This window comes from Micromesistius poutassou (assembly GCF_964030765.1).
Source record: "Micromesistius poutassou genome assembly, chromosome: 2".
NCBI lineage: Eukaryota > Metazoa > Chordata > Actinopteri > Gadiformes > Gadidae > Micromesistius > Micromesistius poutassou.
Window position 1 is genome coordinate 16553779 of NC_140272.1, and position 25586 is coordinate 16579364.

Below are 25586 nucleotides of genomic sequence, written 5' to 3' on the forward strand. Positions count from 1 at the left end.
TGAGAGAGAGAGAGCGAGAGCGAGTGAGTGAGTGAGTGAGTGAGTGAGTGAGTGAGTGAGTGAGTGAGTGAGTGAGTGAGAGAGAGAGCAAGAGCAAGAGTGTGAGAGAGAGCGAGAGCAAGAGAGAGCGAGAGAGCGAGAGAGAGAGAGCAAGAGCAAGAGAGAGAGAGAGAGCGAGAGAGAGAGAGCGAGAGAGAGAGAGCAAGAGCGAGAGAGAACACACATTTGCGAGAGGGAAAGACAAAGGGAGAGAATGAGAGAGAAAAGGCGTTAAGTATAAACTTAATATACAAGCCATGAGTCCTCATGATACGTCGCCATGGTTGCGGCAAAGAGCTACGGACGATGAGGGGATATGGAAGAGATGGATGACGCAATGAGGAAGTGCTGCACCCGCGCCTACCTGTCATGGCGGCTCCCGGGCTGCTCATGGGCGTCATGTGGGGGTAGCCAGGGGGGCCCATCATAGACATGCTCTGTCTGGAGTCCATGTACAGGTTTCCTGTTGGGCACAACAGCAGACTATTACACCAGTTTGGAAGCAAACATGTCAAAACCCATAGAAAATTATATTCTGCATATAGCCAGATTGACATGGTAAAAATGACTATTTTTAAAATGACTAATTTATTCTCTTGTTTAAAATGGACTGCATTTATATGGCTCTTGAAATGAACAGCTATATAATTGCAATAAGGAGCATACAGCACTAATATTAAAGAGCTAAATAGACAAAGATGACAGTTAACAGAGTTAACCCTAAAAAGTACACGCCTCACCATCACCCATTCATACACGTATTCATGCAAGGCTGTAGCCAGCCGGACGGGAGAAGTAAGGGTAAGGGTTGTCTTGCTCAGGGACACCTTGATACAATAGCCGGTTGGAACCAGGGATTGAACCAGCAACCTCCCGGTTGCAAGACAACCAGCTCTACCTACTACTGAGCCACTGCTGCCCATAGCTTCTAACCTATAGCCGAATCTCAAAATGATAAATCAATAAATCATGCTCTTTGTATTGCTACACTTGTTGATGGGCAGATTACTGATTAACCAGGACTGATGAACAACTAGTGGTGAAACATCACAGAGAGTTATTTCTGTTACTTTCTATTCTAGAAAGTAAACATGGCCTTATTTTTTCGGAGAGCAGAGTAACATCTTAAACAAAACAGGTTAACATTTCCATCTCTGTGAAGCTAGGTGAAGGAGTCAAAGCGCCAGGTATTACCTGTGTTGAGGTGCTGACTGGGTTTTGTGGAGTGCATGGCGCCATGGCACACAGGGGGCTGCACTGCCCCTTGTGGCTGGATCACACCGGTGCGGGCAAAGAATTGGTTGATGGATGAGCAGAGGTCTGCTATCTGAGTGGGCTCCAAGGACCAGTTGTTCAACTCTGCTTGTCTCATGCTCTCCTTCAGACCTGCGTTGTGCACGTTTGCACGTACACACATATGCAAATTAGGAACAATAAAAACAAACTGACGCACACACACATTCACATAATCAGCGTCAACTTATTACGTTTCTTTGTCTGGGAAAGCATTATTTTTTTTCTTTTCATCACACAGAATAAAAAATAGTAAGAAGAAAAGCATTTCAAAGCATGCAGACATTGTGATAGCACAAAGAGATCCATAAACACCTCTATCCACTGCTAATAAATCTAAAGTGGGTATAAATTCATTAAGTTCATTACCCTTTTGTGTGTGATATTTAAAACATCCTACCTTGCAATCCTAGACTCTAATTGGATAAACTGACCTGCTGAGCTTGATGTTTTTGTAATTAAACTGAAAGGCGGCGGTGATTTAATTGAAAAGCTCTGTTTAATTAAACTCTTAATCAACTTTACAGTTAACACTGCAGCACTCAATCACGTACTGGTCCAGAGCAGTGTGTCGGCTCTGAGCGTGCTCAGAACGCAGGCTGTACAGTGGCTGTACAGTGCTTTGGTTCCTCGTCTTTCCCCGTAGGAAAGACGAGTTTCTTGCACAATTTCTTCTTTAAAGGCTCCAGCCTACACAAAGATCCAGGGCAGGTTTAGGCCATGTATTGCAATCGCCTGCCTCGGTTAAGTTTCTGGCAGAATGTATTTTTATTGCCGTGAACGTGGTGTCGTTAAAATAAATTGTGCAAGAGGTCTGTCTTGAGACTTGTTCCTAGGTGACTCAATGAGATGCGCGCTTGTCGTTAGGAAATCCTTCCTCCTTCCTCCACACAGACAGCAATTGCTGTCTGTGTGCTTTTGCGGTGGAGTGATGCAAGAAATACATAAAAGGGGAAATGGATCTGAGATTCGCACCTTGGAAAGGTGAGAGGTCAACATCCGCCCAGTTGTAGCTGCTGGCGATCCGACAGCTTTCTTTCAGTGCGTCTAGATTTGGGTACCAGTCTGCACCTGCATGCACACACACACACACACACACACACACACACCATCAGAATGGCCAGTGCATGTCCCTACATTCAATAGTGCTCCCAGCATTTCCTGTGGGGAGTACTGCATGGATGGGGTACAATTCTTTGTTTGAAAGCACAGCCCTGGGGCTGTAAACATGGCTGTTGTTTTAGGATTGGCTCTCAAAGTGACAATTCATTTCGAACAATTCGAACAGCCTGTAGCAAAAATATGTTTTCATGTATTAATACATAATCATTTGTATTCTAGTGGTTGGGGAGATAGTGCAGGTTTCTAAATCAGTTAATTATGTTTGCATTATTCTCAAAATCCTATTTAATCCAAAGAGAATGTATGCACTCACTGCCCTGCGAGACACCCTGGACAAAACCCTCCACTAAATGGCTCATATTATTTTACTTTTTATATTATGATTTTAAAAATACTGGCGTAGTATTGTTTGGCCACTAGGAGGTGCCAGTGGACTCCAGTGTTTTCCTTGGTGTGGGATTGCAGCTTTGCTTTGTTCTCATCACACACACAAAACACAAAGCAGAGGTGATTTACCACTGATCAGCATTCAAAACCCAATATTAATGAACACTCATCCCAATCCTCTTTTGAAACACGTTTACTTCCTTTGTGTGTGCCTCTGTGTGTCCAAGACCTTGTTGATTAAAGGCCCAAGTGAGGGTACTAATAAAGACCATATTTCTCTGACAATTTGTCATTATTGATAGTGAAAGGATTTAGTTTTTTGTCCTCCACCATAAACACACAATTAATGAGAACTGGAGCGGTAATGTTGTTGATGTTGTGCTCACTGACCTCACACAGTGACAAAACACGGACCACTTTAAATCAAACATATCCATCGAATCAATCGAAACAAGTAGCCATCAAATCCAAAACCATATACAATATTTCAAACATCTCCCCGTTATCACCCTCATGGAATAAAGACACACACAACGATACACACAGGTACAGGTTGTCCAAACACACACGGGGGGGGGGGGGGGCAGGGGTGGTGTGGGGGGCACACAGGTATGGAAGGAGAACGGAGAGCATGGGGCGGGGGGGGGGGGGGGGGGGAGCAGATCATGAGAGCAGGTCTTACCCGGGTTGCAGGCCATCTGTTGCTGGGCAGGATGGGGCTGGTGGGAGAGGCTCTGGTGCTGCTGGCCGTGCTGCGCGGGGTGCGACGTGTGCTGCTGCTGCGGGTGCTGAGCGTGGTTGGGGTGCTGCCCGTGGTTGGGGTGCTGGCCGTGGGTGGGGTGCTGGCCGTGGGTGGGGTGCTGGCCGTGCGCCGGGTGCTGCCCGTGCTGGGAGTGGGGCGGCCCGTGCTGGGAGTGCTGCTGTTGGTGTTGGTGCGGATGCTGGTTGTGCTGGCTGTGCTGGTTGAGGGCGGCTGCGTGCTGGGAGAGGTGCTGGGCGTGCGGGGAGCCGTGGCTCGGGTGGGAGAGGGGGACCTGGGCGCCGGCCGCCGTGTGGTTGTTGGCGTGGCTGTTGGGGTGGCTGTTGGCGTGGTTGTTGGACAGGTTGTTCTGGGTGCTGATGGCGCCGCCGCCGGGGGAGTGTTGGTAGGAGCAGGAGGTGTGGGTCTGCTGGGGGGACTCCGACTGCATGCCCATCAGACCTGGAGGCAGAGGGGGGGGGGGGGGGGGGGGGGGGGGAGTGCACGGGGTCAGGAGACGGCACACAGACACATGCACGGTGCCCCATCGCGAGTACAGTGAAGCGCACCCTGCACCGGACGTAGTGCCAGAACCAAGTTCACTACTGAGTTAGGCTCGCGTTACTTGAAAACCTCTCCAAAAAAACAAACAGCAAATCTACTCTTCTTGTTTTAGCGTCTTATTAAAAGTATTTAGACAGGGCGTCCCCAGTTCAGTGGAGATAGATACACAATAGAGAGCAGCAGCAGCAGCGGCCATGCTGCAGCAGCTCAGGGAGTGACTCAGCATTCCTTGTGTCTAACAAGCCTTGGCTGTCATCAACTCGCTCCTTCTCCCCTTTCCCCTCTATTCCCCCCCCCCTCCCACCCCCGTTTCTTTACAGTCCAACACGTCGCTGGCTGAGCTCAACCCTCATCTTTGATCCCTCCCGATCGTTTGTGAAATGGGAACTTAGCGGGCAGAGCACATACATCTGCAATCCCAACGGCAATCACCCGAGTGGAGCCGGGGCGAGAGAAGACACACAAGGAGAGAGGGAAAGACACAGAGAAACACAGGGAGTGAGAGGGAGAGAGAGAGACAAAGACATACAGGGAGCGAGGGGGAGAGAGAAACACACACAAACACAGATACAGAGAGACCACATAGACACAGAGAGAGAGGAGCTGGACGGAGAGAGCCATCGAGACAGAGAGTGAAAGAAAGAGAGACAGACAGAGACAAAGGGGGACAAACAGACAGCGAGAGAGTTACAGATAGAGACGCAAAGGGAGACAGAGAGAGACAGAGAGAGAGAGAGAGAGAGAGGGTTGGCCTAAAGAGCCCCCTCCTGGCGTCCTTCAGGGCTTTGGCACGCTAAACCCATTTCGCTGGAGTGCTTTTAGAGTCGGGCTCCAGCCCCTGCCCGCCGCCAATCCTCTGCAATCGGTGCGCAACACTCACGGCAGGGGTGACAAAGGTGCATCTCTTATCGCCGCCGAAAGCCCATTGTCCAACGGGGGAAATACAGAAAGCAATTAACGCGGCCCCAGAATAATAATGCAAGCTCATTACCTATTATCAAAGTCGGTGAATTAGCTCACTGTCTACGGCGGGCAGAGTGTGAAATCCCCTCGCCCGATTATTTACGCTTTTTAATTGCTAGGGCTTGTCCTGCGAAGAGATTTCACTTGTATGAGGCGTGCAAAATACAAAAATAGTGCAAAATAAAAAATGAAAAAAGGTAACAACTTTCAACTAATGAAACATAGATGGTAGATTAAAGGAGGGGAGTGCTTTGAAGGCATTAGCATGAAATGCATTTGATTTGTGAAAGTAGGTTAGACAAGAAAGTGTTTCGTCTGCGCGGCTCCACACCATCTTGTCGAGTGGCCCGTGTTTATCAGTCAATCAAATTATAAAGCAAAAGGCTTTTCATGCCGCTGCTTAGAACAGGACGGAACAGTCGGGCTTTGGGTGAGCGGCAACCCACCGCGACTCTGTGATAGGCCTGCATCATCATCAGACATTAACATGGGACTGACAGGGAGCTGTCATTCCAACACATGGCGATTCCTTTCAACGCCGTCTTTGATGAAACAGACTCAATCTTCCCCAGCATACACCAGATAAGGACATGTTAATGTATATGTATATTTGTGTGTGTGTGTGTGCCGCCGTAACACACACACGTGACACTATCCTGAAATACAGTGATGTACTTCTACTACTACAGCAATATCAAAGGTTGTTTTTCCACCCGCGCCGATGGCGGCGCAGCAAAACATACTCCATAGATTTGCACTATAGCCCAGAATGTCTTTTAAATACCTGCTCACTGAACTCAGCCAACATAATTAGTCCCAAAGGAGCCTCCTTAGCCTCAATCGGCAGGAAAACACACGCACACACACACACACTAGCGCGCACACGCACACGCACACCTCAGGTTGAATTATTTTGTAAATTATCTTGTCCCAACGTGTTCCCTCTGCAAAATTGATTCAAAACACTTACTTTTACACCGCTCTAATGAAAGAAATATATTCAATCATTATTACATATTTCCAAAATATACCCACCGCAAAGTGCTTCGCATTGATAAATGACGCTTTGTTCACTTAGAAGAGACCACAGTTTGTGAAATGAAATCAATGAACCATGCGGCCGGCCGCTGGTGTTCCTTGCTTTCCGTAGAGAGATCACAACTCACCCTGTTGGCTGAAGGACTGCTCAAAGACGGACTTGTAAAGGCTGCGGAAGGAGGCACTGAGATCTTCAAAGTCAGAGAAGAGGAGCTGCTTGTCCCTCTCCGGCATGCTGTACTGAGGCTGCTGCTGGGGCTGCTGCTGCTGCTGCTGCTGTTGCTGCTGCTGCTGCAGGCTCATGGACTGGGACACGGGTTCTGGGAGGCTGGACACCTGGAGACACGCCCCGACACAGACAGGGTCACACATGTGACTGGTGGACATTTGACCTGGCTTGTTAAAATGGGCAGTGGGTAGTATGGTTCAATTAATAGACGAGCAGTGCAGGATGTACGAAACTGCAGCATCCCAGACTTTAAAGGGAGATGTCGCGGAGGTGTAACGAGTGTGCTTGGGCGAACATCTTTTATAGTCTATATCCTGAAGGGGTTTCCCTTGCACTTTATACACATCATACAACAGGATGCCCCGCATTAAAACTAAGGCTAGAGACGTGGACCAATCACAATTGATTACAGGAAAGAACGCTCTTCCCCCTCTAAATACACTGTCCATACATACTTCACCATGCAGCACACATAACTTCAACCTGTTGTTTTGAGTGTGAAATGATCGCTGGACGATGGACAGATTGTTGATAACCGAATCATTGTTTAAGTGATTGATCAATTAAAAGCAATTTCTTCATATAAGCAAATATATGATTGCTTCTAGTAGTTTCCTACTAGTATTTTCCAGTTTTCCTTGCTTGTTCATCAGACACACATATGGACTCCATTATTAATTGTATACAATCGAATCCATTCAAGTGGTTTGACCGAGGTTTGGACCAATGCTTTTAGTTTGACAGATCATCGATTTCTACAGAGTTCTCAGGCACTCTTCGGAGAGGGGAGTGGGGTTTGACCACCAGACCCCAGTTGGCTCTCTCAGCACCAGAGAGAAAGGGAGAGAGCGACTCAATTAGACACAAAGCCGATACTCAGGTGGCAGAGCGAAAATATATTTTAAACAAAATCAATAGCAACGCCTTGTACTCATGAGCACTCTTTTTTTTTTTCTCGGGTTGGGCCATGTATTGTGTGCCGGCCCCCCTGCTGTGAGAGAGGGCCGGAGATGGTACACCTAGCCTCCGGCAATTAGTGAGGTCTAGCCGATTCACAGCAGGATGAGCGCCACTCTAATGCTGCACAATCCGAGACCAGACGTGGTCTTCTTCCAAGGTCCTGGCACAGGGAGACAGGCCGGGCATTCTGATACACTTTGATATTTTTATTTTTGTTCCCCCCCCACTCCTCCTTCTCCTCCCCCCAATCATTTTATTTTCCCAAGCAAGTAGATGTGGGTATGCTGTCGAATTGCGTGGCTCTCAGTCTCGCTTGGCAGAGTGAAGAGGGTTATAACAATGCAGGAGTGTCTGGGGTGATCGAGTGAATGAGGCAGAAAGCCTGCCTCTGCTGAAAGAAAGAAAGAGAGAGAAAGAAGGATGGAGGGAGGGACGGAGGGAGGGAGGGAGAGAACGACAGCTAGCCTGCCTCTGCTGAAAGACTGAGAGAGAAACAGAGAGAGAGAGACAGAGAGAGAGACAGAGGGATAGAGCGACAGCAGGCACGAGAGAGAGACACAGTCTGCCTCTGCTGAAAGACGGAGCGAGAGCAACAGGGAGAGGCTGACAGAGAGAGAAGAGAGAGACAGAGAGACAGAGCGAGCACATCCATCAGGTCGGGGCAATCGATGCCCGGCGCCTGCAGCGAGGAGCTCCTCTCGGATGCGGGTGGACCACACCAAAGCGGGGGCATCTCTGGTGGGAGGACATCAGAGGCAGCGGCTTCTTTGTCTGGCTTCCAAGGAGCGTGCATGCCTGCCCCTGCCCCCCATGCTCCCCACGCTCCCTTGCCCCTCTTTCCTTTAACCCAGTCCTTTCTTGATGTTGCGCACACACACGCAAGACGCAGACAGGTCCTGCCTGAGCACCGGCCCCGCTGCCAGGCCGCGGCAGACTCCTCTGTAGGCCCCCCCCCGCCGCCGCCCCCCCCTCCTCCTCCTCCTCCTCTGTCGGGTGCCTTTCTGATCACATGAAACAGAGTGCGGTGCGCCGCGGCATCGCTGAAGCGCCCGTGTTTCACGCGCCGCGTGGACTAGAGTCTAGCCGTGCACTGGGCGCATCCCAACGTTCATTTAGAGGCCTTTGTGCGGCTCCAGTACAACGTGAACCCTGAGCTGGCAAATGTAAAGAGACAAGAGACGACAATAGAAAATGTGTTTCCCGACACGGAAAAACGTCAAAGCAGAAAATAATGGCGCGTTGCGTAACTATTTTCAGATACGGACGGACATTCTTTTGGTGTTTGTTTTTTTTGCAGTGCATAATAAACAGACTTAAAGCTGTCTGAAACTAGGATACTTTGACGCATCAAATGGACCACACGATATGAACATATCGTAGCCATATGTTAATCACATCGAAAGAATGTGATATGGTATGTGCTGTGTTCCATGTTGTCTTCTAGTTCTGTGTTGTTGTTATCGAGGCATCGCACTTTAAAAAGAGAGATCGAACGCCACTATAGAGAAAAAGAAAATGTCAGAATGCAGCAGTGTCCTCATCATGAAATGTGCTTCAAAACAAGAAGAGACAGCAGGAGCTCGTCACTCTTGACACACTATTTAATCAATGGCGAAAGCTGGGACTAAAACTCATGCAGGTCAAGGCAACGTCTGACCTCGCAGGTCTAGCTTCTTCTTGATTTGATTGTTGTGTGTCGTTTCCTGTATGGTGTCATTTTTGTTGTAAAGGTTTGCTGGCAACCGGAAGGATGGTGGTTAGATTCCCCGAGTCCTCCTAGCCAAGCGTCAAGAAACAAGACACCTAGCTCTGACTGCTCTCGACGAGCTGGCATGCATGGCTGCTGGCGCTCTTGCATTGTTGACAACGCCGTCGGTGTATGAATACGTGTGTGATTGGGGGAAATGCGGGGCACTCATTGTAAAGTGCTTTGAGTGGCCAAAAGCTCCAAAGTGCTACATAAATGCCGTCTATTTACCATTAACCATTCGTAAAAAGATGTTAGATCTCAAGGAGACCAACACGGGTAAATGAAGGTTAAACACGGGTAAATGAACGCCGTCCACGGTCTTACCGGCGTGTAGCTGTGCACGCTGCCCACGCTGTTGAGATTAACGGATGCCAGGCTCTGGTCCGACAGGCTGTTGTTAAGGCTGCTCCGCGGACTGTCGCTTCCCTCCTGGTCCGTGTTGTACAACGCCACCTGGAATTCAGTGCCACCATACATTAGTTCTGTACTGTTCTGTTCGGAAATGTGTGTGCATGCCTGGACAGTACGCAGGCGAGGAGCACGGGTTGGCCATGGCTCACCAGGCAAGCAGTGCATTAGCATTCTTCAGAAAGCAGGGGTTAGGGAGAGAGGAAGTAGTTTGGAATGCAACAGTAAACGGTGTAATTTACCATAGTGTGTGTGTGTGTGTGTGTGTGTGTGTGTGTGTGTGTGTGTGTGTGTGTAATTGTGTTGGCACTACATGTAACAACTTGTTAAAGCAAAATATATATATTTTCTCCAGTTTTTCTTTATTTCCCAGGCTGTAATTTTCACCCGTGTGAACACCAACATAGTCGACCAGGAGCTTGCTCTGAGCGTGTGAGCGGCTGTAGGGGGAGGTGAGGGGACTTGGGAAATGGCAGATGGGTGAGTGTGGATGGACGGGTGGGTGGGTTGTTTAGGTTGGTGAGGGTAGGACATCCATAGTACTAAAGGTCACGGCACCGGCAGTGTCAGACACATCTGCTCACCGAGCGCAAACCGGTTTGGGACAGCTAACAAAGGTCTCCGGCGCTACAGAGCCGCTGACCTTTCCGCCGAGCTATGAAACCAGCCGAGGCACTTCAAAACGACAATCTTAATTATCCCTTCTCGAAAGTTTACTCCCCTCCCACTTCCCCGAATACACCCCCCACCCCCACCCCCGGCCAGCCCCCAAAAGTAAAGTCAGTCAGTCAGTGGATCGTTATTAGGAGCAAATGATGAGGGGGGCGAGAGCAAAACTGACAATCTGTACGATGAGCATAATGTCATCCACAGGGAATAAGTCTATTCTGGAGTTGTATCTATTTTCCTTTAAGACGACATGAAACATGAAACAATAAATGACAGGAATAGACACAGACTGCAACGGCGTCGGCATTCTCCAGGTGCATGACCGTGTGCCCTTTATAAAAGCCTAATAATAATAATTACCAAAACGGGCAGACAAAGAACGGGCTCGCAGCCTGCGGACTGATCACGCTGCCTGACTGCAGAATGTGCAGCGTCACTAGCCAAGGAGCCAAGTGGCAGAGGTGGAATATGGGAGTGTGCTTATGATTAAAGGAACATTTGGGAGGAGGTGGAGGAATATTCAGGAGTTCAAGAGCAGCTCATTAGTCGACTCCAGTCCTCCTTCACTCAGTGTGGGATCCAACGGGTTACCAGCACCGAGCCAGAACAACCCGATGAGCCACTAAGAAGCAGGGCTTAGCCTACGCTCATATAGAGCGACGAAGCAGCCCTACCACGCTAATCAAAACCAGCGTGCTGCCGAAATATTAACAAAAATGTGTAGCGGAGTCATGAAAGACGCTTCGGTCTTGAACAGCCTCTCACCACAATCTATTTTTGCCTCTTCACATCCATACACTGTGTGATGATTGGGAAAACCTCAGTGCTGTGGTTCTCACACACACGCGCACACACACGCACGCGCACACACACACACACACACACAGACGCACGCACACAGACGCACGCACGCCCCAGAGAGGAGACGCCCACTTGAGCCTGCACAGTCACAGATGAACTCCCAGTCGCATCTCACCCACATGCACAGATAGGCCAGTGCCAATTTATGACACATGCGCACACACACACACATCGACATAAGCAGATTTGCATGCGCACGAAGCCAAGCTGGTGCCCACTCACATTTGCACAATGCGCACAAATCAACCCACACACATGTACACAGGCGTGCGTGCACACACACACACACACACAAAGCAGCTTTAGCAAATGCAGATATCGTGTCTGCCGTTAGCTAGCAGGCTATCTAGCACTCTTCACGCCCTTGCAAGTTGTGCACAAACCAACATACACATGGCCACGGACACACACACACACACACACACACACACACACAAGAAGAAGATTCTCTCTTGGTAATAACGTGACTGGTGTTAGCTAGAAGGCTAGCCAGTTAGCGCCCTGGGTGCTGCGCTTAGCAGAGACTCAAGTTAAAGAGCCAGAGGTGTCTTTAACACGACGGCCTAATCTGGAGCGGCGTGGATTATGAAATCAAAGCAGGATTGGCCCAGGTGTCTGCAACAATACCAGCCAGTCTTCAGCATGAGAGCCCCTCACCAACCCGTGGGACACAGACAGAGGGAAAGAGAGAGGGCGAATGAGGCAAAGGGAGGGGTGTGCGCGCGCGTGCGTGCGTGTGTGTGTGTGTGCGCGTGTAGGGGGGGTTCTGAGCAAACACACTTAACAACAATCCCCCTCTCCCTTCATCATCACACTCCAGTGCCAGGACTTTCATCTCAGCCATTCCCATTAAGAGGAGGGAGGGAGGAGGAAAAGGAGGAGGAGGGGGGCCTAGAACAAGGCTTTCTGGGACAAAAAATAAATAAGGAAATAAAAGAGAAAAGAAAAAAATTGTCTACAAAGGGAAGTGAACAGTCTTGGAGGAATGTCCAACAGTCAATGTTAAACTAGACCCCCCCCCCCTCCCCCCCATGAACACACACACACACACACACACACACCTACTCCCCTGTCTGACCAATAAAAACTATATTGCTGGCATGTTGCTTCGGCATTCCTGCTTATCGCCCTCTGCCATTGGTCTATCTGGAAGGCGGGAAAAAAAAAAGCGAGGGAGGGTGGAGAAGGGAACGGGAAGAGAAAGGAGGAGGTGGATAAGGGGGGGGGTAGCAAAGAGAAGAAAACAGAAAGAGAGAGAGCCAGAGAGAGAGCCAGAGAGAGAGAGGGAATTCCTGTGGCTTGGCAAGGCAGGCTGTGCAGAAAGAGGCGTGGCCTGGCAGTGTGTTTACAGTGTAAGACGGTGAGAAACAAGCGCTCGTCGTGGAGTCTGGGGGTCTCACAGCAGTCCCTCCTCCCCCCACACACTCTGCTTTGTCTCTTGCTCGCTTTTGCCACGGCAGCAGATTTTGTCACTAATAAACAGCACACAAAAAAAATTCCGGGTCAGCTGTAGCACACGCGTGCATGCGTGCGCACACGCACACACACACACACACACACACACACACACACACACACACACACACACACGATTTGAGCGGGATTTAAACTGACAGTTCCAGAGGCTTATTCCCCTCTCTGCTGCTCCTCTGACTCTACAGTTTGTAATGGTTGCTTGCCGTTGTTGTGTCTGGCGTGCACTTCACCAAACTCCCTCCATCTCAGAGAACAAGGGCAGGAGCCGTGGTAAGTGACTTTGCATGTGAACGACCGCGCGCCTCTGTCCCGATTGGTTCCCACGTCACCCGACTGCGTCTACGACATGCTCCACAAGCTCGGAGCTGTCACTCAAACAAAGCTGGCGAGGGTGCAGAGGAACGCGTGCCGTGTGCATGCTAAAAAAAAGAATGGGAAAGGAGAAAAACAGCATCATTCCTTTACATCAGTATCAATACTTGAGTACCATCATGGCTTAGCAAACCACATGCACGCACACTCACACACACGCGCAAATCACATCTTTCCATCAACACCCAGATTTCCCCCCACCACTCCCCCTCATCTGGTTTGCACCAAAATGAAATAAAATGAAAAAGCTTCTCTTTCTGTTGTTGTTGTTGTTGGTTAAACGGGCCTCCAGAGAGAGCTGGCCTGTCTGAGCCCAGAGGACGAGGGCCCCGGGTTAAGAAGCCTATTTGAATTTCAGAGAGAGCCGCACACTTAGAACCAACAACAGCCAAAGCGGCATCTGCAGCTTCTCCGCTCCGCCATTTATATATGCAAAGAGGTAGCAATGCACCGCAGCCTTTTTAATCACCGTGGATGTGTTGTGTCAGTGTCAAGATGCAGGTAACAAGCCACTGCAGAGCGGCAAAACACTCCAGTCCGCCGCATGGCGTGGACGCGGTCTGCTCACAGAGTTTAGCGAGGAGCCGACCATTTTTGCTTACAGTCTGCTTCAAAGATATCCAATGGCGATGTGATACGGTCTTGGTTATTGGACCTTTGCATTGGGGATATTCTTTGACTCCAATATCCTCTTCTGGCCTGCTATCGAGCTAATATCAGGTTTCAGAGTCAACACGTCTGCATCGCTATAGCAGGAGCACGTGTTGGAAACACACACACACACACACACACACACACACACACACACACACACACACTCCCTGACAGCAGATGTATCCGCAGCACCCTGCTCTCAGCTTCCGTGAACAGCGGGCGCGAGCGGAGAAGCGTGTCGCGTCAACCCATTCTGGTTATGTTTGTCGAAGATCTGTGCGTGTGTGGTAAGGATACATATCAGCACACGAAAAAAGGCCAAGCATCTGAACTAAACATAGCATAAGAAACCAAGATTGTTTTTTTGAATCCAGATAAAAATCACTCCTAGCCAGAGAGAGACTGCTGCAGTGCAGATACAGTATGTGCGATTTCAGTGTGGGCTGTACTGCAGTAAAGCTTTAGGCATATCCGCCTTTGACTATGTGGATATGAGTGTGTAATGTATGCGTGTGTGTGTGTGTGTGTGTGTGTGTGTGTGTGCGTCCCCGACTCTGAAGTGCTGGTGTCTAAGGGATGCGGTGCTGTGGGTGGTAGGAGAAGTGGGCGGGGTCAAGGTGCAACGGTGTAGCCAGGTGTGTGCTGGTGGGAGAGAGAGACAGAGAGAGAGAGACAGAGAGAGACAGAGAGAGAGAGAGAGAGAGAGACAGAGAGAGAGAGAGAGAGAGAGAGCTACCTTGTTAGTCACAGTGTTGATTGCCAGCGTTGGAGAGGCACTTCCAGAGATCATACACTCCATCCCCAAAGACTCTGACTCCAGGCTGTACGGCGTGGAAGCCTGCAGAGGAGAGAGCGAGAGGAGGAGGAGGAGCAGTGGGGGGAGGGTATTAGGGAGAGAGACACAAAAAAAGACTTGCCATTATTCAACGATCAAATACAGGTGATCCCACCGCAGGCAGAAATGTGGTGCGTGTGTGTGTGTGTGTGTGAGGAAGCCTGCGCGTGATGCCTATCCATCGACAGAATATTTATGCAGATGAATAAATTATAAGTGACAATGGATACACCTTTATATAGGTCACATTTGAAGCATTGTTCACCAAGAAGAGCAACCCCTTTTTCTCACTCTCACACACACACACACACACACACACACACACACACACACACACACACACACACACACACACACACACACACACACACACACACACACACACACACACACACACACACACACACACACACACACACCTTTCAGCAGCTCAGGTGCTCGTTCGAGGGGGGGGGTGGGGGGTGGGGGGGGATAACTCATCCGTGCCTGTCTCCCAAAACTGCTTACTGTAAGAGGATTTGCTGCCAACAATACCATTTTTAATTCATGATAAACATAAATGAGATTTCACAAAACTCTCCATTTCGCCCTAATGGAATACCTTGTCGGCAGACGGCATGCATCAGGGGGTGTGTGTGTGTGTGTGTGTGTGTGTGGGGGGGGGGGGGGGGGGGGGGGGGGGTGGGTGGGATGAGTGGGGGGGGGGAGGTGTAGACTGCGTATGTGTCACACTGAAAACACAAGCTCACACCTCTCGCGGGGTGCCATCTTGTTCTGTTGAGCCCTAAATGAACAACAGGCTGCTGCTGCATCAGAGGAGCAGGCTGACAGGCTAGATGCTGGCTGGCATACAGGCATGACATGAATGGAAGTCACAACCTATGCCTTACCATACCGCTTTCCCTCTTTAATGTTTTTTTATATAGTCACACAATGCTCATAACCCAGACCCACAGACACATCAGGTCTGGTGGTTATGAGACCGCCTTTCTATTTTTTTTTTATAGTGATGAGAGTTGTGTGTGTGTGTTTGTGTGCATGTGTGTGTGTCTGTGGTTGTGTGTGTGTCTGTGTGTGGTGCAGGGATGATGATAGCGGGTGTTGAATATATATACAAGTGTGTGTGTGTGGGCGGGTACACGTGTATCGGTGCTAGGTGGTGTAACTATGCATGTTAGCATGTGTATTAATGAGAGTGAATCCATGTGTGTGTGAGTACATGAACACATTTACGTCAGTGTCTCTCAGCCACACTGACAGGGGAGAAGGGTCTGCATGGGTGTGTATGTGAGTGTGCGTGTCTGTGTGTGTGTGTATTTGGATGCCTCAGGGCCAGGTCAATCTGAGCTGCTCACTAAACCAGCACAGCTGAAAGAGACTCATCCATAATTAAAGACAAAAGCTCAGGCTCCAAAGTAACTGGTGTGCACACGGCTCTGCATTAATTGATGTTTGTTAAAAAAAATGAGTGCAGTATGCAATGTATGTAATGGCTGCCTGGGGCATAGTTTATTAATAAGGAGCCCACTTCATGACGGGGCTACTGGAGCTGGGTGAAGATGCAGCCCAGACGCATGCAGCCGGCAGCAGCTCCCACTGTGCGCCTCAGTGTGTGTCCACATATGGCAGGCATGACGAATAACAAGAGCAGAACTGTGTGTCTGTGTCTGTGTGTGTGTGTGTGTGTTAGAAAGAGTGAAACAGAGAGCGACACACTTTGAGCAAGCGAGAATGAGAGCGAGAGTGGGTGAGTCAAAGACTGAGTAAGAGAGAGAGCGAGAGCGAAAGATTGACAGGAAAAACGGAAAAAGAAGGGGGGACAAGAGACACAGATAGTGATACACAAAAATAACTAACTAAAAGAAGCAAAAAAGACAAAAGATGAGGGACAAAAGATGAAGAGAGAGACAGTGCAGGAACACAGAGAGCCAGTCCGAGGTATCCATGCTGTGTGTGTATCTCTGTGGACCCACCCTCTCTCCTGAACGAGGCCTCTTCTTTGGCCGAGTGGGCAGCGCGTCCTCCTTTGGGTTGGTGTCGATGGCCCAGTAGGAGCCCTGCAGAACAAGGACAGAGAGAGAGAGACACACACAATAGCTTCATTACCGAGCTTCAGACAAAAGCTTTAGAATCTCTGGGATGTTCGGGGACTGCTGCACTCAAGTGTCTAAGCTCAGGAGAACCGTTAACGGCAGGACGTGACACGAGCAGACACTTTGCGTCGAGTGCAGAACAAAAAAAAAAAAAATGCAATGAAAAAAGATTCAGTGACACAACCCGGAACCCACACTCTACGCACAAAGATTTCACTTCCATTTATGTGGATTCAAGCCTTCTAACCAGAAGAATGTCTGTGTGTGTGTGTGTGTGTGTGTGTGTGTGTGTGTGTGTGTGTGTGTGTGTGTGTGTGTGTGTGTGTGTGTGTGTGTGTGTGTGTGTGTGAGCGTGTATGTTTGGGGATGCATTCATGAGTATAATTTGCATGTGCACCTGTACACTACATGCAGGGTGTGTGTGTGTGTGTGTGTGTGTGTGTGTGTGTGTGTGTGTGTGTGTGTGTGTGTGTGTGTGTGTGTGTGTGTGTGTGTGTGTGTGTGTGTGTGTGTGTGTGTGTGTGTGTGTGTCCTCCTCTGCGGCGGCTCTCTTGATGTAAGTGCAGCGGCAGAGACGGAAGCCGCCGGTGGTGAGTTGGTAAGCTCTTTTCTGCAGCTCAACTTCCTTAGCTCAGCGCGTGAATAAAGTGTTGTCAGTCGTAAAGGCAATCACCATTTGCCTCTGCCAGCACCTGTCAACCTCAGCCCCTGACACATCTTCCTCCACTGCCGCCTCCTTCTCCCACTCCTGTCAACTCCTCCCAAACTACCATCGCTACCTCCTCCTCCTCAACTCCCACCTCCTGCTAAACAGCCACCTCGTCTCCCTCAACTGCGGTCTTATCTACCACAATCGCCCTCCTCTCTTCCTCCACCCTTCTCCACTTCCTTACCTCCTGGTTCCTCTTTAATTCCAATCCCCTCTTCTAATACTCCTGAAATAACCTTTTGGTCTCATTCTTCCCAGCTCCAGTCTCCTCCTTCTCCATCTCATCCACTATCCGTCTGCGTCCTCCGTTTTGACCAATGCATCGACCCTGGTCCCATCGGCCCCCAGGCCCTGCATGTTGCCAGTGCTAGCTCTGCTTTCTTCTCAGGTCTGAGCTAATCAAGTGGAGAATAGTTGAGGCGGGCTCTAGGGTTGGCGCGCGCATTCCACATACACAAGCTGCATTATTTATCTCTTCATTCGGCCCCATTTAATTTATTTTTCAATGGTGCTCTTCCCCGTAGGCGAAAAGCAACACGGCTTACAGTTGTTAAAAAAAAAAAAAAAGAAATCTTCACCCTGAGGCCGTACAAGTTTGAAATTTTATTTTTAATATTTCATACGAAGCCTGATAAAATCTCAATTGTCTGGAGTGAGTGAGGTCGGGACCTATAAAATGACTTCCTTAGCAGAGAGAATAATTGATATTTTCATCCAGAGATGGTCTGAACAACAGCAGGGGCCATAGCACTAGATGTACATAAAGTGTTTCTTACAATGAATACACCAAGGCCCACTCTTGTTAACGCTAACAATACGCTTTTCCTCAGACCTCTTCCTTAGTTACTCCCGGCTCTGCTTGTTAAAAAGAAAACCTACAGGCTGGCCTATATTCTTCAGGGGGCAAAATTACAACTTTTAATATTTCCAAGGCTTCGGGGTCAATTAACATTTTCCTGGGGGGGAAGAATTATTCACAACGCAATCAAGCAAAGATGAAGAGGCTTCTCGTAATGATCTAGGCTACAGAGAAAACGCACGGTAAAAAAAAACAACACAACACAACGCATGCATGCACCCACACACACCCACACACACACACACACACATAAAAAAGGGGGAAAAAACTCATTAGGTTCCTTGTGCGTCTGCCAAGAGGCTTTCAACGGTGGACAAACACACAGGCCGCCAACAAGGACGACGGGAAGGTTAAGCCGGCCACACCGGCGCGATCCCAGCATCTGTCTTGGCGCGGAACCGCCAGGGTTAACCGAATCAATTAGGTCTCCATTAGGATACATAGACCAGAGACTTACGAGCCGCGGAGACGTGAGGAAATAAAAAATAAATAAACACATAAATAAATAAAGAAAGAAAGAAATAAAAGCAGGGCCGGGTGGCGTTTCATTTTAATTAGGGAGAAAAAAAATCCTTAAGTTCCGTCCCTTGGGAAGAGGGCGGGAGAAAGGGAGGGAGGGAGGGGTCTACATTTCCCTGCAGTGCCCTCTGGGGACCTGCCAGGAGAAATAAATAAATAAATAAACAAAACCAATATAAAGAGCAGCTAAATTATTCACTAGTTTTATTTTTGTATACATATAAATATATAGCCTATATATACATACACACACATATATATACATACAGCTGCATAACACAGTGTGTCCTCGGAGTGCATCACCAGGGCAAGGAGCTACTGCAATCATCTCTGGCGCCGCATGAAACAAAAAAGCGCCCGGCGACATGACGGATGTTTACACAACGGGCCTCGATAACTTTTGCTTTATCAGCTGCGGCCACAGTTGATGACCGAGCTCATTTTCATACGCCGGCGCCAGTCCGTTGGGCCTGCGTGGATTCCGCCCGGTACGGTCACTTCCCCATTTTTTTGTTGGGTTTGCACACACATGGAGTGAACCCTGCTGGTTACAGCGCGCTTTATCCTCCTCCAGGCTCTGTGGCGAGGAGGAGACTCAGTCAAAGCACGCGCGGACGCGGGTGTTACGACTGCTCTTACGCTCTTCACCTCCCAGGCACGAGGTGTGTTGTCGTACAACACCAATCACCATCGCTCACACCATCTCGGAGGGGAAGCGAGGCAGCGCGCGCGAGAGAGAGAGAGAGAGAGAGAGAGAGAGAGAGAGAGGGAGGGGGAGCCACATGCATCTCCTATCTCATCCAGCCAGCAGTTCTCGTATTCCTGCCATATTTCAATATTGATGCAACATATCAAGAGTGGCTAGCGTCTCTTTGAAGTTGTCTTCGGGGGTACGGGAGGGGGGGGGGGGGGGAGTGAGGAAAATTCAAAATTAAACATTAAGGATGCACGCGTGTTGGCCCTGCATTTGGAATGGGATCCATACAGCAATAGATTATTTTGTATTTAATGGAGCAGCTCCCAGGAGTGTCAATATCAGAGGATTACAGCAAAACATGAAATTAGCATTCAGTCCCCATCCTCTACAACACGTAGCGCCTCATGCCTCCGCCTGTCTTCAAGAGTGCGCTGTCTGTGTGTGTGTGTGTGTGTGTGTGTGTGTGTGTGTGTGTGTGTGTGTGTGTGTGTGTGTGTGTGATTATTTGCACAGGTTCCTGAGCTTGCAGCTCTCTCTGACATTGCTAAGAAAATATGTAGGTTGGGCCACAGTGCACCGTATGCTGCCACCTATGCGCACCTTAGCCATAATTCTAAAAATAGGTTAATAGATCGACCAGGCTATAACCGCATGAGAAGAGTACCAAGAACCGACGGAGAGCGATGCCACGGACGTAGAGCTCATTGCGCTCTAAGAAATAGTCAATAAACAATACATCGTTTCTCCTACATGCATCCAGCAGTGGTGCAGCACTTCCGCTGGATTACTTACAGCACTGCAATCAGCCATTCAAAGTTTCTTTATAAAATCTAAAATGGCCTTACTCTTATTCTTATTTTGGTTAATTGTTTTTATTTGTATAAAAAAATATTTGGGCTATTTGTTTTATTTAAATGCATACTTTGCATGCTAAAGTATGCAATAGTGATACCACCATGCACCTCCACCAAGTCATATTTCAACATTTAGGTGACATCGTTGGTTTTTTTCCCATTGAAAAGTTTCAATGGAATTGCACTGCAGCACTAGCGCTATTCAAGAGTGTGCGGAGGAAAGCACACACATACTATACTGGATGCCAGATCACCAGAAGAAGAACAAAAGTACTATTAGCTAATAAGCATGTTATTATTACTAAAGCATTTTAATATATTTTACCATGTAACATTTACCATTAACAATTTAAGAAATACAGCCCCACCCCCCGGACTGCATTGCATGAGTGGGTGTGAGTGCCTGCACCAACATATATAAAAGAATGGTACTTGGTCCCCCAGTGGGCCCCCCTCAATTGTTACATTGTCATTATTGTCATTACAGAAATACTGTGGAAAGACACCGACAGCTTGTTGTGCTATAGTAGAATAGAAAATGCACGACGATGCTGTAGATGGCATTAGCTCACGATTGGCTTTAGACTAAATGTGGGACCATAAAAGAGAAAAAGTAGAACAACAAGTGACTTCACAATAGCAAGTACACAAGATGGTGTGGAACAGAAGCAACAGCATTATGGACCCAGGCGCTGGGATGGCTGTAGACTGCAGATTGAAAACGGTATTTACGCCGACATTAACAGCTAAAGAATGTTTTGATTCCATTGTCTGCATCAGAAACGGTGCAACAATGTAACACAACAAGATATAGTGCGCCATGGCAAAGGATGAGCTAGAAGAAAGAAGAGCCTTCGACTTTGGGATAAGCTGAACGTTGTAATGCAATACGCATGGTTGTTCTTGTTCACCAACAAGACTGATGCCGATGACGTGAAGACTTTGCACAAGCTTTCACAATAAATCACATCTCTGTCCTGAGGTAAATACACGTTTTACATGAAACTGGGTCGCATTACGGAAATTAAGTTGGTAGCTTTTGGTATTTTCAGCAACATAAATTGTGGCTTAAATAATTGATATGACTTAACTGATGTGAGTACACTGCTTTATCTGACAACTTTCCATTATGGTTTCAACAGCAGGATTTGGCTTTTTAGTTGTATCATCTTATTTAATAAAAGTAAAACTTATTTAGTAAAATAAAATCAAACCAACCCCAAAGCCATGAACTGTCAACGCGGAAGTAGATAATTAGTGGTTTTTACATGCAATGCCATGCAATTCTGCAGGGTCGGGAAGGTTCAAAATAGATTATCAGCATACCATGCATTTCCAGACTGTCAGAAACCTGGCAGACACCATGGGGTTTTTTCCTTGCCACAGAGCATACAGTACAAGAAGGTTTCGCAATCGTGGATAGAGGCCCAAGGCCTGAGGCCTAAGGCAGCGTCAGACCTGTGGATTCTAGCAATTCAACACCCCCTCCCTCCCTTCAACCCAAAAATGATAATTTCTCAGAATCCTGAATGTCAGCAGTTGGAATTCATAGAATCAGAAAGAATAGCGTTGTCAACTCACCTTCCCTGGGTCATCTTTGGAGCGAGGCACTTTGAGAAAACACTTGTTCAATGACAGATTGTGCCGTATTGAGTTCTGTGGGGGGGGGGGGGAAGACAGAGAAAGAGAGCAACGTTAGTGTGAATCCCAACGGCAAGTAATGTTGAACAAGGTTGCAATGGCGACGGTAACCTGTTGTAGACAAAGGCGACCTGGATATCAGACTGTCAATCCTATTATTCACATCAAGGTCGAGGAGTTCTCCATTGAAGAAAACCCTCGGCTTGTGAACCAATGCAGGACATTGATTTGACACGTGCACATTGAAACAGCACATTGAAACAGCAAAGAAAAGAAAAAAACGAACAAAAGGAGAAAACTGGAAAGAATATTCCCCGCCCGTATATCCCTCCAACTAAAGGCACGCTGGTTGCACAACATATCGAATTCCACGGGTGCCAGAAGTATGAGCCAGGAGGAATCCCAGAGTGGGACTGCTGCTGATACCCGGCCCTAATATTAATTAATGCTCCAGCAGGCTCCTGAGGAGGCAGGAAATAAATTATGCAGATCATTCTGGAAGTTAACTCATTACGGCGTTAGCAGCCTCGTTGTCGATGCTAGACGGGGAGGCTCATCCATCTGTCTGACGGGGAGGGGTTTCAAGTGGGCCGGCTGACTGAACATAAAAAGCTCACAGCCCTGGGTTAACCGACCACAGCCAGGGCCCTCACAACCAGCTGGAAGTCGTCCAGGGGACCCGGGTATATACTGGGGGCCGCCAAATGCACGCGTTCCATTACTTCACCGAGGTGGAGTGCCATTGACAGATGGCCACTACAAAAAAAAGCTTTAGGATCCTCCCATGAGTTGAATGGATACGTGAGATAAGTAGCACGTGTGGTGATGGTGCACGTTATGTATATATGAGATGATGAGAGAGAGAGAGAGAGAGAGAGAGAGAGAGAGAGAAGAGAGAGAGAGAGAGAGAGAGAGAGAGAGAGAGAGAGAGAGAGAGAGAGAGAGAGAGAGAGAGAGAGAGACGGACCCCCGAGCACATAGGGTAGTGGCTGCTTGCACAACACTAGAGACAATAATACCTCAGCAGAGACAGTAATGACAGCCTCCTAGAGCTGTCAGTCTTGTTGTTGAACCCTACACCCGCCCCCCAGTCCCCCCCCCCCCCCCCCCACCCCATGCACCTTCCAACACCGCCACCCCTCCCCCTCCCCAACTAACACACCAGCAAGGCTGGTGGGGTAGACGTGGTTCCCATCTCGACAAATCGAGGCGCCTGCCAGAATGGGAGGAAAGAAAAGTTGCATACAGAACCAAAAATAAGGAATGTTGAGAAAATATTTTTGCCCAAAGTTGTCGCTTAACGGCCTCATTTTCATTTTTTAAGTGTGACTACTGCCTATATTAGGCATGATAGTCTAGTGATGGTTTTCTTACAGCTGATAGGATCTGGGTTGGAACCTGCAGTATACCCTGCAGTCATCCTTGAGTGAGATGTCCAACCCCTAGATGACCATGGCACGCCTCAAAATTCACAGGACGTTGGATGAAAGTAAAAAATTTCAACTCCTTACTTACTGCCGTCTTGGCTTAGGTGTTACATGCTGAGGCGTAGGCTTACCTAAATGTTCTGGTCTAAACTGTTTGGATCCACAACAATCAACAAATCAAATATAACAAACATGAATAATTGAACATCATTTTTATACAAAGCTAAATCAAAATACCAAGTTCCCCTGTGGAATATGCTCACGGCGATGAATCACTGTGCTCAAAAACCAAATAGATTTAGAGAACTAAAATCTCCAAGGAGCCCGATATTCCTTTGAATACACTGGAAGTGTGTGGAGTCGGCCAGGGTCATGCGGGGCAGATGAAGGCTGTGTCTAACCGGCATCTCATCTTGAGCACCCTGTGCTGCGGTCATTCAATACTCAGTGTACGGAGGCAAGTCTTGGCTGACCCAAGGCCCGGCTGCATGCAGAATAAATACACCGGGTTCACTGACAGCCCGCTAAGCATAGCCTTAGTGCTGTCAGCAGCATCCTCAACCTGACCAGCTGCCTGCCCAGGGTCCCGCTGCATAAGTTTCTCTCTCCTCTACCCACCACCTCCACCACCCAGCCAGCCAGCCAGCCACCCACCTACCTACCCGCCACATCTCGCTGGCTGGTAAGTCAGACCCGAGAGCAAGTAAATAAATCAATGTGGGCCTGGGAGTAATGGGATCGTGCATAGTGTATAGGGGACAAAGTGTTTCGAAGCCCTCGTTTTAGTGGGGCCCGAGCGGCTTTTAAAACCGCCAGACATGTCTTACCAGGAAAGTGTTACGGGAGAGAGAGAGCGTGATGGGGCACGAGAGAGAAAGAGAGGGACAGAGAGAGTCTGTGAGACATGGAGAGTCAGAGAGAGAGAGAGAGAGAGAGAGAGAGAGAGAGAGAGAGAGAGAGAGAGAGAGAGAGAGAGAGAGAGAGAGAGAGAGGTGAAAGGGATGGAAGTTCTAAAATGACATTTACCCCATAAGTGCTTAAAACCGGAGAGAAACCATTTTTTTCCCTGTCACAGGCTAGAGTGTTCGTGTATAGTGTATAGTGTGTGTGTATAGTGTGTGTGTGTGTGTGTGTGGCTCCGCCCTGTGTGTTTGCCTTCCACACAGCAGTTGCTGATGTCTCGCTGCAGATTGAAGTATGGTCCTCACGCGGGGGGGGAAGATGTGGCTGTGTCCATTACGGGCCCTCTAGTGGGCCCCTGAATCATTGATAGCGTCCAGCAGCCCTGGCCCTGTGGCTGCATTAGAACTTTACTTTTTAATGAACTCCCTCCCTCCCAGGCTCCTTCCCTCATGTTTCGGGCAGGGGCTACCAGCCTGCATTGTGTCACGACAATTCATTCTCTCTCGCTCTCTCTCCCTCTATTAATGGGGGGCCCTTGATGGCAGAAGAGGTGAAGCGCAGCAAACCAAGAGCCGTTTCAACAATGATGAGTGCGGCAGCTGGCAGCGGGGTGAGGATGAGGAGAAACACAGCAGACGACAGAGACTTTCGGCTGCATGTGAGGGAGAGCGGCGTTCTCCCGTGCGCACCGCCCGTAAACGGTAGCCACCAACGCTATGACATGTTGACGACATAAAACTCCCACTAATTACAGTTAAACATGTCAGCGTTGTGTGTGAGCGTGTGCATGCTTGCGTACGTGCGTGCGCGTGCACGTGTGCGTGTGTGTGTTACACAGTACAGTGGGTGCGCCAGGGAGTTGGATGCGGAGTCTATAGTTGGAAGTCAGGAGAGCAAGCGAAAGGGGGTCGGTGGGTGTAAACAGCAGTACAGCAAAGTGAGTCAGACAGAGCTCACTGCAGGGGTCCTGCCAAAGTGCTGCCCAGCATCTACCTGCTACCCCCACAGAGCACTCCTAATCCAACCTCAGCACAAGCTCTGTGTGTTTGTGTGAGTGTGTGTGTGCACACACATACGTACTTGTGTATGTATGTATAGACCCCTGCGTGTGCATGTGTGTGCGCGTGCCTGTGCTCGAATCCTGTGTAGGAGGAGCAACCTACGCATGCGAGCGCACACACACTGCAAAGGTAGGGGTCTGCTAACGAACGCTGATGATTTAAACCACCAGGACAGCGGTGGAGGCGTTAACAGCTCCCCCCCCCCCTCATCATCACCGTCTTCATCCTCCTCTCCCTCTGCCGGCTCCCTGCGCCTCAGCAGAAGGAGCACCCGGGGGGGGCGAGGGGGCGGGTGGGGGAAGTAGGTCGGGCTGACCTCGTCGTGCGCCGTGTCAAACGTTCAGAGTGAGCCGAAGGGACAGGCTGCGTCAGGGCAGCGCTCCTCACAGCTGGGGTCAGCGGAAGGGATTGGGGAGGGGGGGGGGGGTAGTGGGGGGACAAGACAGGGCCACTTGATGCATCGC

The 25586-nt window shown here is 48.9% G+C and overlaps 1 protein-coding gene across 1 annotated transcript in view; it reads right to left on the reverse strand.

Moving 5' to 3' along the window:
* Nucleotides 1-25586, reverse strand: part of foxj3 (forkhead box J3) — a 73382-nt gene that overhangs the window by 4135 nt on the left and 43661 nt on the right. Inside the window, exons 3-11 of the mRNA XM_084464230.1 lie at nucleotides 21672-21746; nucleotides 16333-16416; nucleotides 14261-14362; nucleotides 9409-9537; nucleotides 6274-6481; nucleotides 3524-4042; nucleotides 2308-2403; nucleotides 1234-1425; nucleotides 404-502 (exon numbers count right to left, since the gene is read on the reverse strand). Of these exons, the coding sequence (XP_084320356.1) occupies nucleotides 404-502; nucleotides 1234-1425; nucleotides 2308-2403; nucleotides 3524-4042; nucleotides 6274-6481; nucleotides 9409-9537; nucleotides 14261-14362; nucleotides 16333-16416; nucleotides 21672-21746 (1504 nt within the window). The remainder of the gene's footprint in view (nucleotides 1-403; nucleotides 503-1233; nucleotides 1426-2307; nucleotides 2404-3523; nucleotides 4043-6273; nucleotides 6482-9408; nucleotides 9538-14260; nucleotides 14363-16332; nucleotides 16417-21671; nucleotides 21747-25586) is intronic.